The 19,154-nt window shown below is 38.2% G+C and overlaps 1 protein-coding gene across 1 annotated transcript; it reads right to left on the bottom strand.

Moving 5' to 3' along the window:
- Positions 1–534: 534 nt before the first annotated feature.
- Positions 535–17,781, bottom strand: LOC131641641 (FHA domain-containing protein DDL-like). Its single transcript, XM_058911939.1, has 10 exons — positions 17,184–17,781; positions 16,004–16,032; positions 14,941–15,007; positions 14,262–14,319; positions 14,070–14,162; positions 13,488–13,602; positions 13,341–13,388; positions 13,203–13,248; positions 13,016–13,086; positions 535–855 (listed from the first exon to the last, which is right to left on the bottom strand). Exons 1-10 carry the CDS (start codon positions 17,643–17,645, stop codon positions 816–818), a joined length of 1,029 nt encoding a protein of 342 aa, XP_058767922.1. The 5' UTR covers positions 17,646–17,781; the 3' UTR covers positions 535–815.
- Between the last annotated feature and the right edge of the window lie 1,373 nt (positions 17,782–19,154).

The following is a 19,154-nucleotide window of genomic DNA, read 5'->3' as shown; positions in this document are numbered from 1 at the left end:
GTCAAATTTTTTAAAAAAAAAAGGCGCTTTCTTTCGGAGATGCATCTCCGAAAACACCTTTTTCCTGCATTTCGGAAGTTCATTTCCGAAGTCAGGGGTATTCTGGGTTTTTCACCAGAGGTGAGCTAGAAGGTTGGGAGGTGGCCAAAGAAATTCTCTTATGTAATTTGTGTTATGACGTGATCCTATTTAGTTTTTTTATTATACTCTCTAAATAATACCATATCATGATCATCCATACCAACATCACATCAATTTAATGTTGACTCTTAATATCTTCAGTATTAGCATTCAAACTAAAGTAAAAAAGATAGAAGACTCCTTTAATATCAGATTTTTTAAAATTCACTTCAATCGTTTTTCTAATATAAAAATTTGATGTGCTAGTTAAGATATAGATTTATGAATCATATACATTAACAATGCGATAGAAGTATGTAACTCTTTTTATTCAAATATCCTTTTATAAGTCTAATTTTACAAACTCAACGATATTAAGCATAAAATGTGTTATAGAAAAGTCTGGCGAGAATATCAAAATAAATATTTCCCTTTGCATATCATCAGAAGGCCAGAAGGGGCATTTTGCTTTAAGCAAGGATCTGAAATTCTCATTTGACAGTCCTCAAGATTGTATTGTACAAGTTGACATGAAATACTCAATCTGTATCTTGTATAAATACCAAGAAACTCATAACTGGCTATAATCTTAATCAAAAGAGGGAATACACAAAAGTTGGACTTGATTAGAAAAACTACTGGTACAGTGCTGTTTTTCTCACTTCTAATGATGCAACAGATTTGGAGGTCACTTCTCACGAAGCGGAGTTCTCGTGCAGTAATACATATTCTCGGCTGAAATTAGAAAAAACAAACAATTCAACAATAATATTAATATGTTGCAAGAAAAAACTGTAAATATAAATATATATGTTTTTAGGTGAACATGGCATAAGCATTACATCATGCTTCTAAATGTATAACTCCTTTTGGATTCTTAACTTATCTTTGTTAGACTTTACAATACCGCATTGAATCCATGAGCTCATAATAGTTTTCACTCTAATAGTAGAACTCTTGAAAATTAAAAATAGGCCCCACAAATAATCTCATATCTTCAAAGTCCCTTCTAAGAAATTAATCTTTTATCTTAAGAATTAAATTTCATAATAATAAATAACTGTTCTTATATGAGACATGGCAACTCCATTTTAAAAAACCCTAATTGAGATAGTCTAAGAAATTTCTTGCATTTGAACTAACACAAGAAAAGGAAGAAAATTCATTGCATTAACAGACACTTGATTAATTCTAGCAAGGAATATTGTATCAGTCACATGAAAAATCATCGAGGCAAGACAACAATGTCTAAATATAAAAAATAAAATAAAAAAATCCCTTTTTAGGTTCATGACAAGCAATCATATTATATTTTCATGTACTCTATGTTTTAGAAACTTTTAGAAACTGTTCAGGTCTGGGTAGCTCCAACATCGTACAAAGCCCGGAAACGGACCACCTACACGGACCGTCAAATCCATCCAACGGTCCTAGGAGACAGTCAAGAACATCAACACCCAATAAATGATCCAAGGACTTTGGGTCCACAAAATGGTCACGCCCTAGTAACTTTAGATCGAGACCGGTCAAACATCCGGGGATTGTTGGATCAAGAAGACAGTTGGACACATCATCAAGCCTATAAGGTTAGTGACAACAAAGAAGGTTGTAGTACTCATCAGTCTGGAAATGGACTTGCCCTAGAAGTACACCTCATCAGAGCTGACAGGACCTTGGAGACCTTCAGATTGTACTTCCAAGAACCTTCTGACACCTATCCTAAGAGGAAGCTGTAACAAACAGAAGATTCTATGTCCTTGTAAACCCTAGAACCTCACTATAAAAGGCAGTCCGTGCATCAATCTTAGGTACAAACAATTCTAGTATAAAAGCCTCACACTTATGGTCGTCATTGACTTTAGCCCAAGACATGTAATTGTAAACAAACAATTTTCAGTCTTCTTATTGGAGGAAATGTGGAAGATGAGAACTATGATGAGAGGCTAATAGAAGAGGTGGCTGAATTCAGGTTCTGGGACCCCGGTGGACACTTAGGCAATTCTTCATCTTGAGGACAAGGTGAATCTTTAGGAGGAGTACTGTTAAACCTCTTATCAAGGAGCAGTTATGTTTATAGAAAGTGGCAGTAATTATATTATTAGGAGGCTTTAGAGGGTTGACGGATGTAGAATTGTAAGATAAATCACGTAAAGGACTGTGTTCTCAATGAGATGAAAAGTTTAGCCCAGGACGTGTATGTTCAAACAAATAATTTCAAGTCATGTTACTGGAGGAAAATGTGCAAGAAGAAAACTATGATGAGAAACCCGGAGAGAGGTGGCTGAATTCAAATTCTGGGTCTCTGGTTGAAACTTGGGTAATGATAGTTTTGAAAAAGTTTACACTAGAGAAAATAAGGGTGGGGCCACAGAAAGTGGAGCAGGAAATGGGGCCACAGAGAATCACCTACACACCCCCAAGATCCTAACTAATTAGTGTTGAGCGCATGACTAAAGAGGACGGCTGGCATAGGAGTGCACTACTGAAGGACAGCTGGCATAGGAGAGAGAAAGTAGATCTCAGACTACATATAGGAGAAGAATTAGTGCCATCAGCATGCATGAATTAAGTCTTGGAATCCCTAGGAGAGCTCAGGCCTCTCGAAGTGCCTAATCATTCTTTCTTTCCTTAGTTTTACTATTTTTCATGCTATTTCTCTGTACTTACTGATCCCATTTGAACTCGCTTGTTTATTTGTCTAACTATACTAAATTGATCCTATCAATTTGGTATCTAGAGCCTTGGTTACGTTTACCTACTGAATGGTCTTTACCTACTGAATGGTCATTACATGAAGCATTATGGAAAACAGAGTTGACACAATCGAACAGAGGATGGATAGCTTCGAAGGAACTATGGCACAAATTCGTGAGTTGGTGTTGGAGCAACAAGCACGACCGTAGGTGACGGTAGAGCAGATTAGACAACTGATTCAAGAGCGACCTGCTCGGAATCGTAGATGAAATGGGAGAGGTTACGAGGAGGAAGAGGTCAATGAAGGTAGTGACCGGAGTGCGTTGTCAAGGGAGTCGCGACCACGTCACAACCGTCATGGAGGTGGAACCGGTCCCCGATTCTTCGGAAGTAGGCGGAGGTTGGAGATTCCACTCTTCAAAGGAGAAGATCCATATGGTGATGAGAAGAACGAGGTGGTGATGAGAAGAGGAGCCCCATGGAAGGATAGAGGAGGAACTGTAAAATTCAAGGACCCCGGTGATTTAATGAGCCAGGAAGGACATGGAAAAAGGGGGTCCAGTTACCCATGATAAGTTGAAGGGTAGAAGGTTAAACCCAGTTGAATTAGAGGAACACAGTAAGAAAGGCTTGTGTTTCAAATGTGGTGACAAATGGAATAGGGAGCATGTTTGTAAGTTCAAGCACAGGAAGTTAATGTTATGTGAAGGGAGCAGTGAGGAAGAGGCGGAAAAAGAGGTGATGACTGACCATAAGGTTGAGAAAGATGAAGGAGAAGAATTGAAAACCTTGAAATTGTCCTTGCAAAGTAAAGAAGTGTTAGAATTTGTTAAGCAATGGATAAGATGAGAGAAATATTCATTGTATTTCTTGATTAGAGTGATACAGGAAACTTGCTATATAAAGGCAAGCAAAAGGTAAACAAATACTGACAAAGGTACTAACAGCTAGGGCCAGCTCAGCAGTAGTAGTGGAACATGTCCTCCACTACTCTGCCACTATTCTATTGACACACATAATAGAAAATTATGTAACCACTACTCTATTAGTCCCCCTTAGAAGCTGCAGGGGGTTGCTTTAAAGTGATTTTATCTAACACACATAACTTAGAACGAAGAGGTACAAACTTAGCAGCAGATAAGGGCTTGGTAAGAATGTCAGCCCACTGGTCTTGAGCTGGAACATGAGCAACAGAAAGATGTTTACTGAGAACTTTCTCCCTTAGAAAGAATATATCTAGCTCCATATGTTTGGTTCTGTTGTGGAGAATGGGGTTATGAGCAAGTGTGACTGTGCTCAAGTTGTCACATAGAATCTTAGGCACCTGAATAGGACAGTGAAGTTCCTGAAGTAGAGACTGTATCCAAATAAGTTCAGCAGCCAATTGAGCCATACTGCGGTATTCTGCTTCAGCACTAGACCTGGCAACAAGCTGCTGCTTCTTGGACCACCATGATACAACATTAGGACCAAGATAGATGCATGCCCCTGAAGTAGACCTTCTGTCATCAGGATCTGATGCCCAATCTGCATCACAAAATCCTAAAAGCTGCATAGGCTGATGAACAGGGGCAGGCTGAATGAGCAAGCCATGACACAGTGTACCACTCAAATACCTTAAAATCCTTTTGACTGCCTTCCAGTGATCTTCTAAGGGATTTGATAAAAACTGACACACCTTGTTAACAGAGAAGGAAATTTCAGGTCTAGTTATGGTTGCATATTGCAATGCACCAACAACAGATCTAAAATGAGTGGGATCTTCAACATTTGCTGAGCCAACTTTAGATAATTTGCTGCTGGAAATCATGGGAGTGGACATTCCATTGGCATTGAGCATGTTCAGTTTGGTTAGGAGGTCAGAAATGTACTTGGTTTGGGACAGAAGTAAAGAACCATTTTGAAGATGGGAGACTTCAATACCAAGGAAATAGTCAAGCTGTCCCAATTGTTTTAAAGAGAATTTATTGTTAAGATGGTTGATGAGAGAGTTGATGAAGGGAGCAGAGCTGCCTGTGATGATGATGTCATCAACATAGACCAAGATCATGACTTGAAGCTTGCCTTGATGCAATAGAAAGAGACTAGGGTCACACTCATCAACATAGACCAAGATCATGACTTGAAGCTTGCCTTGATGCAATAGAAAGAGACTAGGGTCACACTTGCTTGCTTGAAAACCAAGATGAACAAGAGCACTCTTCAGTTTGTCAAACCAGGCCCTTGGGGCCTGTTTTAAACCATAAATGGCCTTGTTTAGTTTACACACTAGGGACTTGTCAGCAGCTTCAAAGCCAGGAGGCTGCTGCATAAACACCTCTTCCTCAAGTGTGCCATTGAGGAAAGCATTATTAATATCTATCTGCTGAATAGGCCACTTGTTGCTAACAGCAATGGTTAAAACAATTCTAACAGTCACAGGTTTGATAACAGGGGAGAAAGTCTCCTGGAAATCACTGCCAGCTCTTTGATGAAACCCCTTTGCCACCAATCTGGCCTTGTATTTATTGATAGATCCATCAGGGTTTTCCTTGGTTCTGAAAACCCACTTACAACCAATAGGTCTCCTGGAAATAGGAGCTTTTACCAATGTCCAGGTCTGATTTCTCATCAGTGCCTTGTATTCTTCTTGCATTGCCTGTAACCAATGAGGAGATGACAAAGCTTGACTAACAGAACTTGGTTCCATGTGGGTTAATAGGAGAGTAGGATGTAATCTAGGTTGAATAATACCTCTTTTGGCTCTGGTTTGCATAGGATGGATATTATCAGGGTGAATGAAAGGTAAAGGTGAACCAGGGGGGCTGGGATTTGAGTGTGAGCTAGACTGTTCAGAAGGATCATTGGAGGAAGTAGGGGAAATGGTGCTAGTTTCAGCAGGATCATGGAGGATAAGAGCAGGAGAGATAGAGGGAGAGGAGGTAGGAATAGCAGTGAGAGGCTGTGGGATAGAATGTGACACCTGCTGACTTGCAGAAGTGGAAAGTTCAGGGGAGGGAACAGCCATATGAGGGGAAGAGGAAGAACTAGAAGGAGAGCTGTGAATGGCATCAGGATTATAGGAAGAGAGAGAGGGAGCATTGGATGGAGAGAGAGGAGGTGAAAACTGGCTAGCAGTAGCAGGAAAGGGAGGAATAGAAGAAGGGCAAGGAGGAATGGATGAGGGAACAGAAGAGGTAGAAGAGACTGAAAATAAAGAGGAATAGGGAAACAGGGATTCATGAAAAATAACATCCTTAGAGATGTAGATATGACCATTGGAAGCTAAACATTTATAACCTTTATGAGAAGATGAATATCCTAGAAAAATACATTGTTGAGATCTATAATCAAGCTTATGGGAATTGTAGGGACGCAGGAAAGGATAGCAAGCACAACCAAAAACTTTGAGAGTGGAATAGTCAGGAGGTTTGTTGAGAAGTTTAAAGTAGGGAGAGTTATTGTTAAGGGTAGGGCTGGGAATTCTGTTGATAAGGTAGGCTGCAGTAACAAAAGCATGGTCCCAATATTTTAAGGGAAGAGTGGACTGAGCTAAGAGAGTGAGACCAGTTTCAACAATGTGTCTATGTTTGCGTTCAACAAGACCATTTTGATGATGTGTATGAGAACATGTGAATCTATGACCAATTCCTAAATCTGTTAGATATTTGGTGAGGGGTCTAAATTCCCCTCCTCCATCAGTTTGAACACACTTGATGGGACAATTAAACTGCAGCTCAACCATTTTCTTAAATTGAATAAACTGAAGCATAGTGTCAGACTTCAGTTTGAGGGGAAAGACCCAAACAAACCTAGAGAAAGCATCCACACATGTAAGAAAATAGGTGTAGCCACTTGAGGATATCATAGGAGCTGGACCCCAGAGATCACAAACAACCAGTTCAAAGGGATGAGTATAGACAGTGGTGGATAAAGAGGAAGGCAATCTGTGAGATTTGCCAACACAGCAGGCATGACACATATCTGTAGGAGGTTTTGAAGGGACAGTAAGATTGCAAAGTTTCAGGATTTGAACAAGGGCATGATGATTAGGATGACCTAATCTGGTATGCCACAGAACATAAGGATTTGTTGCTATAGCAGTAGGACTATTAGAATGAGATAAAGATAAATTAGTGCTAGCATTGGCAGAATTAAGAGAAGAGTTGAAAAAGAGACTTGTAGTTTTATTAATAGAAGGATCATTACAAAGAAGTGTAGCATTAGGCATATAATTTGAAGGATTACAACTGCTTATAGCAGGAGAGCACATAAACCTATTGCTAGTACTACAAGAGTGAAGACTAGGACAAGGCTTTGACACTGGAGATGCAGCAGGATTAGGAAACTTATAGAGGCCATCATCTCCAACATGACCACTGAGCAGAACTTCAGAAGTAGCCTGAGATTTAACAACACAGAATTTAGAATGAAATTCAAAAAATACATTATTGTCTTGAGCAAATTTGCTCACACTCATGAGATTTTTGGTAATCTGTGGTACATGTAAGAGGGTCCTAAGGGTGAGAGACAAGTGAGGTTTGTGTGGTAGAGGAAAAGACATGGAACCAATAGAATTGATAGACAAACCTTGGCCATTTCCTATGAAGACTTGCTCGGATCCAGGCACAAAAGAAGAATCAGACACATTTGAGGCTTCAGGAGTAACATGGTGAGAGGCCCCTGAGTCAGGATACCACCACTGATTGCTGTTGCTTGCTTCAGTACCTGCAAAGAAAGCCTGTGGTGCTGTGGATCTAGGAGAAGCAGCTCTGAGAGAACCATGAGGAAATTGAGCAGGAAGCATAGCACGGGGAGCCACATGAAATGGATTGAATGGAGCTCTTTGCTGAGGATAACCAGCACCACTTGAGTAACGATAATAACATACTAAAGCATCATGTCCAGACCTGTGACAAATCTGACAAGATTGTTTGGCAAAACGTCCTCCACCACGACCAAAACGCCCACTGCTGCGACCAAAACGACCTCCACGAGAGCTATAGTTGTGATTATCAGCATTGGCAGTGACGTGACTCGTTCCCTGAGGAAAACCTTCAGTAGAAGTTTGACCAGTAGTAACAGGTGAAGGAGACGACGCTGATTGAGTGAGATTCATAGTCACTGGCTCCGCAACAACAGCTTTGCGATGTTTCTCAAGTCGCGACTCATGAGCAAGTAAAGACGACTCAAGTTCATCCAAGGAACTTAGCTCATCCTTACTGTTGACGGCGGCGACAATGGAGTCGTATTCCTCAGGAAGGGAATCAAGAACTATTTCGATTAGGTTACGAAGAGGAACAGGATCCCCAATCGAAACAAGAGATTCGCTAATCTCACGAGTACGCTTCAGAAGCTCCTCAATCGTGAGCGAACCTTTGGTGAGGCGACGAAGCTCAGAACGCAGCTGACGAGCTCTGGTGGAAAGAAGAGTGTCAAAGTAGCGGTGCACCTCTGTCCAGACTTGCCACGCGTGTTTACACTCAACAAGTTTAGGAAGAAGAGAATCGGAGATGGTGGAAAGAAGCCAGGTGCATATGAGAGCATCCTGTTGTTCCCACTCCAGAAATGCACTATGAGATGCGGGATCTGAAGGAGAGGGAGAAGGAATCACCGGAACAGTGACGAACCTTTGGAGACGATGGCCACGAACAACTCCATCAATTTGTTGTTTCCATTGTTTGAAGTTTTTGTCATCAAGTTTGACAGATATAAGGTGAGAAAGTTTCACCTGAGAGGAAAGAAAAATGGACTCCATGGATCGAAAAGAAGCTCAAGATACCATGTTAGAATTTGTTAAGCAATGGATAAGATGAGAGAAATATTCATTGTATTTCTTGATTAGAGTGATACAGGAAACTTGCTATATAAAGGCAAGCAAAAGGTAAACAAATACTGACAAAGGTACTAACAGCTAGGGCCAGCTCAGCAGTAGTAGTGGAACATGTCCTCCACTACTCTGCCACTATTCTATTGACACACATAATAGAAAATTATGTAACCACTACTCTATTAAGAAGGGTTCACTTTCAACAAGTCCTTCAAGGTGTGGTGTGTGATAGGGGAAAGAAGGGGGCTGACTTTAATTGACTCAGGAGCCACAAGTAATTTCATAGCTTCTAGGTTAGTGACTGAGTTGAAGTTGAAATTGGTGGATACTCCTGCGTATGTGATAGAAGTAGGAAATGGAAACAGGGTCAGAAATCAAGGTGTGTGTGAAGGGTTGAAATTTCAGATTCAAGGAGTGGAATTTCAACAACATTTCTTCTTGATGGAGTTGGGAGGATCAGAGATGGTACTAGGCATGGACTCGTTAGCCAACTTGGGTAATAATGAAGCAAATTTTGGGGAACTCTGTTTGAAATGGGAAGCGGCAGGGGAGAAGTATAACATATAGGGTGACCCTTCCTTATGCAACCGAAAAGCTTCATGGAAGGCCATGTTGAAGGCTCTAGCAAATGAAGGAGTAGGTTTCTATGAACAGTCATTGAAAGGGAGTCGGATTAAGGGTCCAGAGGTGGAAACCTCATCTGAATGGGATACACTTTTGAGAGAATTTGAGGATCTTTTTAACATATCTGCTGGTTTACCACCTATTAGAGAGCATGACCATGCTATTGTGCTGAAAACTGGTGCCACTATTCCAAACCTGAGACCGTACAGGTACCCTTTTTATCAAAAAAATGAAATAGAAAAGATAGCCAAGGAAATGCTACAAGCAGGGATAGATACCATCATGGTGGTGGTGGACAGGCTTACTAAATATACTCACTTCTTACCGGTGAGTCATCCCTATACAGCCAAATACATAGCTGAATTATTTGTCAAGGAGGTAGTGAGACTGCATGGATTCCCTAGTTCCATAGTGTCTGACAGGGACAGAGTGTTTTTGAGTAGTTTTTTATCAGAGTTATTTAAGAAAGCTAGAACAAAATTGAAATACAATAGTGCATATCACCCTCAGTCTGATGGACAAACTGAAGTGGTCAATCGATGTGTGGAGACATATTTGAGGTGTTTGACAGGGTTGAAACCGAAGCAATGGCCTAGATGGTTAGCATGGGCAGAGTATTGGTATAATACTAAGTACCATGCTTCTTTGAAAAGTACTCCTTTTGAAGCACTTTATGGTAGAGTCCCTCCTACTTTAATCATAGGTCTGGATACAGTATCTCAACCCTTACTAGCTTGTATGAATGAGGATCGGTGTCTGGAACCAGGTCCTGAAGAAGCTTTGTACACTAGAAGAAATGCACAAGGGGAAGTAGAGGTGTTGGTCAAATGGAAAGGTTTGCCAGAATTTGAAAATTCATGGGAAGCAGTGGGCATACTAAAGAAAGAATTTCCTGGATTCCTTCTTGAGGTTAAGGAGAGTTTTGAAGGGGGAGGAATTGATAGTTTTGACAAAGTTTACAGTAGAGAAAATAAGGGCGGGGGCCAGAGAAAGTGGAGCAGGAAATGGGGCCACAGAGAATCAACTGCACACCCCCAAGATCCTAACTAATTAGTGCTGAGCGCATGACTAAAGAGGACAGCTGGCATAGGAGAGAGAAAGTAGATCTCAGACTACATATAGGAGAAGAATTAGTGCCATCAGCATGCATGAATTAAGTCTTGGAATCCCTAGGAGAGCTAAGGCCTCTCGAAGTGCCTAATCATTCTTTCTTTCCTTAGTTTTACTATTTTTCATGCTATTTCTCTGTACTTACTGATCCCATTTGAACTCAGTATTATTTTATCATCACAATATTCATCTCCTTCCCAATCTTTCCCTGTTTGCTTGTTTATTTGTCTAAGTATACTAAATTGATCCTATCAAGTAATCTTTAACCTTGAGGAGAAGGTGAATTTTTAGGGGGAGTATTGTTAGATCTCTCATTAAAGAGCAATTAAGTTGTGATTATTATATTATAAGAAGTGCTTACGTTTTATTAATTCTAAGTATTTACGTTTAGAATAAATAGAGAAAAGCATAGGAAGTTGAAAATTTTGGAATGATTGAGGGAGAGAACTAACTCACGAATATTTGGGAAGGGGAGAGGCCAAGGCTCTTGAAATCCTTAGCAGAAATCGTGTCCTGGTTGTTTTCTGGGAACTTTTCAATTTTGTACAAGTGTGTAAATGTGTGTTTTATCTCTGATTCGGGAACATTTCCCTAAAGAATATCCAATTATAAACAAGTGTTATTCATTTATTTATCATATTGGAACCAGTTTCTATCAGGTATGTTCAAAGAGAAGTTGACCACACCACCTTGTTCACAAAGATTTGACGCAGTCGGAAGCCCTAAAGAAATAATCAGCGCTAAACCTAGAATGAAAATAGGGTTGCAAGCGCAAAACCTGTAAATAAACTCTAGAGTCCACCAGGAATAAAGAAAACTTTGGATTCTATTATAATGAAAGATAATCCTTATGGTCATGCCAAAGGTCTTTAAATTCAGAGAACAAAGAAACCCTAATGGGTCTTATGATCTTTTAATCCAAAACAGAATTTAATAAAACAAATAATAATAAAAGATTGTTGAAATATTAAAATAAGAAATTTCTTAATTATTGAAATGCTTTCCGACGCGCGATTTCTTCTTCAATACGCGCGGCCAGCCTTCCTACATCAAAATCTCTTGTGATGGAAATTCGTTGCCATAATGGTTTATGTTGATGATATCGTCTTTAGTTATTGTAGACGATACAGTTGAAATGGAAAGAGTAAAAGAGAAATTAGCCGTAGAATTTAAACTAAAGGACTTAGGATTCTTAAGATATTTTTTTGGTATGGAGGTTCGATCAAAGAAAAGAATTGTGATTTTACACCAAAAAATACATTATAGATTTATTGAAAGAAACAGTGCTCCTGTTGATACTGGAAGATACCTGAGATTGGTTAGTAAACTTATTTATTTGTCACACACCAGACCTGACATCGCCCTCTTAATCATATGTTTACCTTTTGTGACTTCTATTTAACATACTGCGGATCCAAAAGCTTGGTGTGACTTGCTTTTGAGCATTTGATAATCAAGTTGGGCATGATAGATATCTATCCACCAACTTGAAAGGAGGCATTGAAAAATCCATGTATATTTGTTTTTTTTTTTATTATTGTTAAGAGTCCTAAATCGAATAATATATGGTCTAAAGATATGTTTATAAGTGGGGTCACTCCTCACCTTACAAGCCAGTGTTGTAAGGTTGAGTTATGTCAAACCAAAATTTTAAAATGGTATAAGAGTTCAAAATTCGTTGGGCCACCTACTATTAGGTTTCCACTATCAAGCCACCCACCATTTATACCATGCACCAAGCCCAATAGTACTTAGCGTGAGGGAGGTGTGTTAAGAGTCTCAAATCAAATAATATATGGCCTGAAGATATGTTGATAAGTGGGGACACTCCTCACCTTACAAGCCGATATTGTAAGGTTGGGTTGGGGACACTCCTCACCTTACAAGCCGATTTTGTAATGTTGGTTGGGGACACTCCTCGCCTTACAAGCCAATTTTGTAAGGTTGAGTTAGATTCAACCCAAATTCTAAGAATTATTTCTTAGTGATTCTAGATGTTTCCATCTGACTCCTTTTTAACTATTTTCTCATTCATTCAAGGAAGAGAATTAATTGTTCCCTCTTTATTTGAACGAGCCTTGAACCGAGGAATAAACCCTTGGACTGAGGAATAAATTGCATTCATCTCTTACTTTCTAATAATGTTGAATCCAATAACATCCTAAGGACGTGCTTGGCTACAAACTTCTACAGAGAGGCCTGAAAGCAGTACTACTGATAGTTTCCATGGATCAGCTGGGGGACATAACAAGTTATAGTTCCATACTTCCATGGATTCAAATATTGTTCTATTTGTTTTTCAAATTTCTTTTGACTTATCACCTAAATATCCTTCTTTCCTATTAGTCATCACTATAAAATTACAAAATTCTTTTTATTACTGAACTCTAAACTTCAAGACCTGAAACCATCAGCTCCACCCCTCAATCTTAAGCACCTAACTATAACAGTTTCAATCTAATAATAAATTATTCATATTATATGTTAAAACAGACATATAATAAAAATCTACTCAATGGAAGTGGAAATTGTAAAACACTCAATATAATATCACAGACTGGCAAAAGATACAAATTTGCCTAATATGTTTTTTAAATCAAACACGGAATTTGTTGTTTGAACATAATGAAAATCAACTAATATCTACTTGTCACTTACCTGCTATTACCAAATTTAATGGTGTCTTGCTCCCTAAGTTCATAATATCGTTGAGGTTCAATGGGATTATCCTGCAAAAGCAGCATCAGATAATAAATAATCCACATCCAACTTCAGCTCACTATTTGCTACTACATTAAATGAACATGACAAAGAAACTAATTAAAGACATTCAATGATCACTCACATTAACGAAAGTTTTGTTTGTGCTTCCAAGATCCATTATGTAAGGCCTGTTGCAGATCACATAGATGTTAGGGTTTTACATGCAGAATACTTTGGCAGTATATGTTGAGTAACCCAGAAAGAAAAAATCAGGTACTACCTTGTTTGCTTTACTGATGTACCGTCAGGTTGCTCCTTTTCAATTTGCCTAATAAGAAAATAAATTTGAGTTTTTTGTGAGAACTTAAAAGGCCAACAAATAAAGGAAGCCTCAGGAGGTCGTAAAATTAGAGAAATAAATAAATACCGAAATTGAATAACAGCATGTTGCTTGCTGCAAGACGGATGATCTGTTGGGACATCAGCAACCCTTCTTTCCCTTCCAAATAGGTAACAACTTTGCCGATGAATATAAAGGGGCTCTGCCAATCATATAAATTTCTTTTAGGAAAATGCTAGTACAGAGAAATATAAGTATCTTTGGAAGATAAAAAACTTGTATTTCCATTTGGAACCATAAACGTTGAAGAAGATTTTCTATTCAATAATTTAACTGCACGAGTTGAAGAAAAAAAGTATGACTAAAATTAACTATTGAAAATTTGTAGAAAAGAAAGGAAACTGTCCGCATGAAAGCAGAAATACAAATAAATGTAAAGGAGAAAAGGAGCCCTTATATATTGCTTGTCCAGTTACAAAAAGTTCCTTCCAATTGCAATTGGCTAATGTACTAATTAGACATTTAGAAACTGAGCATTAAGAGATTAACCTTAGCAGTAACACAAACCTCAGCAGTACGGCACAGGAAAAAGTGGCCAGGGGTGGGGCATTGGTTAATAATATTAAAAAATGAATATGTAAGATTTAAGAAGCAGGAATAAAAGCTTACCATTCAACATTTCACCAGTCTTGAAAATATAGAGCCTCCATTTAATATCAGGTTTTCGAGCCTCTGGTGGTTCATTGAACAATAAAGTAATACCTGAAAAATATGAACTGTTCAGTAAACAATTAAATGAAACATAAACTCGCTTAACAAATCAAAATAGATGGTTATACAGGTTAACAAATAGTTTCTCACCTCTGACTCGATTGGTTTCAGCTGCAAGTTTTCCTGATAGCTCGAACGAAGGTTTTACCTGCAAACGATAGAATATTTCAGAAAAGCAAACAGGAATGAGTCGCTTAAAATCTACACCCTCGATTTTCTTTCTTGTGAACCAATCTACATCTTTGCAAAAAAAGTATAATAACAATAATAATAGTTAGCTTCTAATTTATGAAATCATTTTATGATTTTCTATTTTAAATTGAATTGCAATGCAACTCTAGTTAATATGGTCAAACTAAGCATATGGCACATATCTTACTTTACATTCAATCAAAATAACCCTCATTTGTATTTCTTTTGTTTTTTCATTTTTAAAACTGTCTTTTGTTTTCCTTTTTGAATGGTGGAGTAAAGTCTCACAAACTAATTTGGCAGTAGTGTACTTATTATCTAGAGACTGGATGTCTCACTCTAGCCTCTTCTTAAAGGAAGAGGATACCGATTGAAAATTAAGGTAATCAATGAGAAGGAAAAAAAATTGTAGCTATACAAGAAAGCATCCATTTCTGTTCAGAGTGCTGAGATGAATAATATTTATACCATACAGTGGTAACCTTGGTAAAATATGGTTCTTCCATAAGCATCTAAATGAGCAACGAAGATGGACAACTGAATATGGAATCCCTCTTTGTTGAAAAAACACGGTTACCTTCTGTTTTTCTTCCAGAGCCTCTTCAGCAGCCTTCATCTTCATAATGGAATCATCCTCTTCATTCCTACCAATGCAGCAACCAAATTGTCATCAGAAACTACACCAACTAATTTCAATTTATATGACAACTACAATACAAAGTTTTAAGCTTTAAGAAAATATACAGTTGGGAGCACGGAGCAGGGGATATAACACAGGCTCTAAAACCAAGTGGCGAGCTAATGTCATTTCATATGGTTAAATTTCTCTTAAACCAATGAGACTTCATCTCTTTTCATTTGCAAACAGAAACTTCATTTGCAAACAGAAACTGTAGGCAACCTTCTACATTCAGTTAAATAGAAATTAATAATGTATTATTTAGCTTTGCATTTTATTTCAAGTACAAATATACATTGCAATATCTGCACCAAATAAAGGAGTTGTGTAGCATGTTCAAGCTCAAGGCCAATTAGACTAAAAATTATAATCTTACAAGCACAATTTATTTCTAATGTTCTCGTAGAAAATCTTAACAGATATAAGTTACATCAAATGTATGAAGTGGCTCTATTTATGTAGTACTATTCAACAAAACATGAACAAAGGAAAAACTCATAAGGATATCCAACAAATTAACAGCTACAGGAAAAGAAGCTTAAAGATAAATATTCTACCAAACATCAATATTCGACTATTCGTTCATTTATTCCATTCAATCACCAAACTAAGAAATCCAAGACAGGTTCTTAAGTCCTCTACGATTCTTCTACATCTAACATCTGCACACATGTCACTACAGTATAGCTTCTCTTAACTTAGGCCCATAGTCACTGCAATTAGGTTTAGTGAACCATCTTTACAAGTAAACACATTATTTTAGATTTAGATTCATCTCCAATGATTTCATGAGGCCATATAATAGCCACCAACCCTCATTAAACATTTACAAACATAAAAATGTTGAAAGACGAATGTTACTACAAAATATAGCATTTTCATCAAAATAGACAATTAAAAAGTATGGACAACATCAACCAGGAGAAAAACATTGAACATAAAATCTGAAGCAACAGCTTACATCATTTCAGCTCCTCTTGAACTCATTACCTGCAAAAATTAAACAGCAATCCAGATAAGAATCAACCCCAGGGAATATGAAAGCGTAACATGCACAGAACTATAAAAAACAAAGCAGAGGCAAATAGACCAAGACTGGGATAAATAAGGGGTAATGAATATTTAACGCAAGAAGATTGGATGAATAAATAAACAAAGTTTTGGGAACCACACAACCCACAGGGGAGGAGGCGGAAGAAAACAAACTCCTCTGAAAGAAAAGTCAATAACAATGAACACCAACTTGAAGTAACAACAATCATTTCAAAAGGCACCAATCATGGAATACTTAAATAATATTTTCTAAGGATGCGTCTAAAGGACAAATCATTCAAATATGTTATAAATTCTTCGTATTATTTGGCCAAAGCTTTAATAAGCCTCTCTCTAACTCAAACTATAGGGATACCACCTTCCATTTAATCTACTCCAGTCTCATAGGCCTCTACAAGTCTTCTTTACACATGCCCAAAAATACCTAAAGGCAAGACTCTACATTTTCATTTCTAAGCATGGCCAACTATAATGCTTCTCTTAATCTCAGTCAAATTCCTGATTCGGGCAGCTCTACAACCATTTCTGTGACTTCACCATATGTAAATGTCACTTTTCAAAAGCAAAATGACTTCAAATAGGTTGTCCATCGTGAACAAGTTATCAAGTTCGTAACTAACAATTTCTGTAATTTGAGCCATTACCTAAATCAGTTAATCACATAACTAGGGTAGAAATTATCATTTCAATATCCAAATAGGCAACAATCACCTATTTTTTAGGAAACTTCTGGGGCAACATAAAACGTTTTAAGCCACGTCAGGAGGAGGTCATGGAATACTCAATAATCAAATGCATCTGATATAAAATATCAACAGCATGATAATTCATGTGTCACTCCATTCTATAAGTCTACTCATCACAAAATATGTTTGCCAAATAATATAGGATCTAGACGCAATTATTTTCAAAACCCTACATTCCATATGTTCAATCAACCTCTAATAACACATAAAATTCAAACAACTGATCCTGTAACACCCTAGTAAGAGTTACTACCAACACTTAGAAAATGTGTGCAAAGCATAAATGTAATTGCAGAAAGAATGAAAGAATAGTTTGAATTAGGGTTGGGTATCACCAGACACCTCATCACGAGGCTGAGTTTGGGCCGAGTGATACTGGGGCGGCGACTGAGACTTGTGCCTGCTCCTTCCGTTGCGGTGGTTCTCCGGCGACCTCTCATGCTTTGACCTAGACGACCTGCCGTTCCTTCCGCCATCATCCTCGTTCTCAGCTCTCCTCCTCTCCTTACGCTCAACTATTTCCCTCTCTGAATCCCTCCCTCTGCTACTGCCATGGCTCCTATCGTGCTCTAGTTTAGGTTCGCGTTCGCGTTCGGACTGATTTTTCTTCAATCGTTTAGTTCGCGGAGAAGGAGAACGAGAGTGATAAGAAGGTGGAGGATCCGGTGAACGGGAAGCTGGCCGATGTGCACGAATCGAATGTTGTTGTTGCTTCTCTCGTGGCGGCGGAGAGATGGTGCGGTTGCTCCGGTGACGGCGAGATGACGGAGAATGACGGCGAGATGACGGAGAATGACGGCCCATGGTAGTAGAGGGGTACAAAATTGAGAGTTTGTTCTAACTAAGTGACACTACCGATTAACTTGCCAATATCTTGATGGGAAAAGTTAACCTGGACCCTTGTGTGTGGCGCCGTCTAAGGTGCGCGATGGCCTAGGTCTCTCACGTGAGAGACCTTTTTTTCTTCTTTTTTTTTGGTTTCAAATGAACAAGGGTCGTTAGATTAGCTGTCTACACTATCATTTACTGCACTATCACACACAATATCACCACCATCCCTTCCACCTTTCTTCTGCAAATTTCCCTGACACGTCCATCTCTCACATCTTCCCTTGTTCTTCTGCATTTTCTGCCACCATTGTCCTTCTTCATTTATTTTTCTGCGGCCATTATTCTTCTTCATTTTCTTTTCCTGAAACCATTTTCTTCTTCATTTTCTTTTGTCTTTCCATCTGATTTCTTCTTCATTTCTTCCATTTCTGATCCTCTTCCATTTTCATTTTTTAGCTTCTGATTTCTTTGCAATTTGTTTTTCGAAGCTCGATTCAGAGATGGACGGTGGTAATGTTAATGGGCATGAAGTAATCGAGTTTACCATGTAAGTGAAATTTTTTTAGCATTCTTATGTTATGGTTGTAACCCATTCGGTTGCTACTTTGTTGATTTATTTATTTATATCTTTTGTCAGGAAACCCTCTTGATGTTGGTGTTGTTTCAGAGATGTTGAGGAGTAAAGGGTTGTTTTTGTTAGGGACTCTATGAGCAGGACTCAATGGGAAGTAGAATTGTTCAAGTAATGTCTAATAATTGCAAGTCTCAAGGATGATTGTCAAGATTTATGAAAAAAAGCTTTCACTAATAGTTTTTTGAAGGTTGATAATGAAGTTAAGGGGAAAATTAATTGTGAACCTGTTGCACCAGAAACGGTTGGTTCCACTGTTGTTGTAGCCATTGTTTTTTCATCCCATATTATAGTTTCAAATTGTGGTGATTCCAGAGCGGTTTTGTATCGTGGAAAAGAACCCTTGGCTATATATGTGGATCATAAAGTAAGCTTACCTCCAGTCATAGTTTTGCACATTCTTTGCGAAAATTTTTATTTACTGATTTACATAAAGTGATGTCTGATTGTGATATGGTATCCAAATCGAGATGATGAATATGCAAGAATTCAGGTGATAGACATTTGAAGCCATGGATTATTCCTGAACCAGAAGTTACATTTCTCCCTCGTGCAAAAGACGATGAATGTCTCATTCTGACCAGTGATGGATTATGGGATGTCATGACGAATGAAGAGGCATGCGACTTGGCTCATAGACTCGGAGCTGTCTTGTTGCACAGGCAGCTGCAAAATGCCTATCATTCAATTTCTATTCTAGATTATCATGTTTGATCATGTTGTATTTCTCTTTGTTTGAATGAACTTGATGTTATATTGTTGTTTCATTATGATCATCTTTTTATTAAGAACACTTAATAGCTATTTAACATGTAGTTATTTTTGCATAGTCTTGGAAAATACATGATCAA

The sequence above is a fragment of the Vicia villosa genome, unplaced genomic scaffold (assembly GCF_029867415.1).
Source record: "Vicia villosa cultivar HV-30 ecotype Madison, WI unplaced genomic scaffold, Vvil1.0 ctg.003894F_1_1, whole genome shotgun sequence".
Lineage (NCBI taxonomy): Eukaryota > Viridiplantae > Streptophyta > Magnoliopsida > Fabales > Fabaceae > Vicia > Vicia villosa.
Note: the sequence above shows the minus strand (reverse complement) of the source record. Positions and strands in the feature narration are given on the sequence as shown.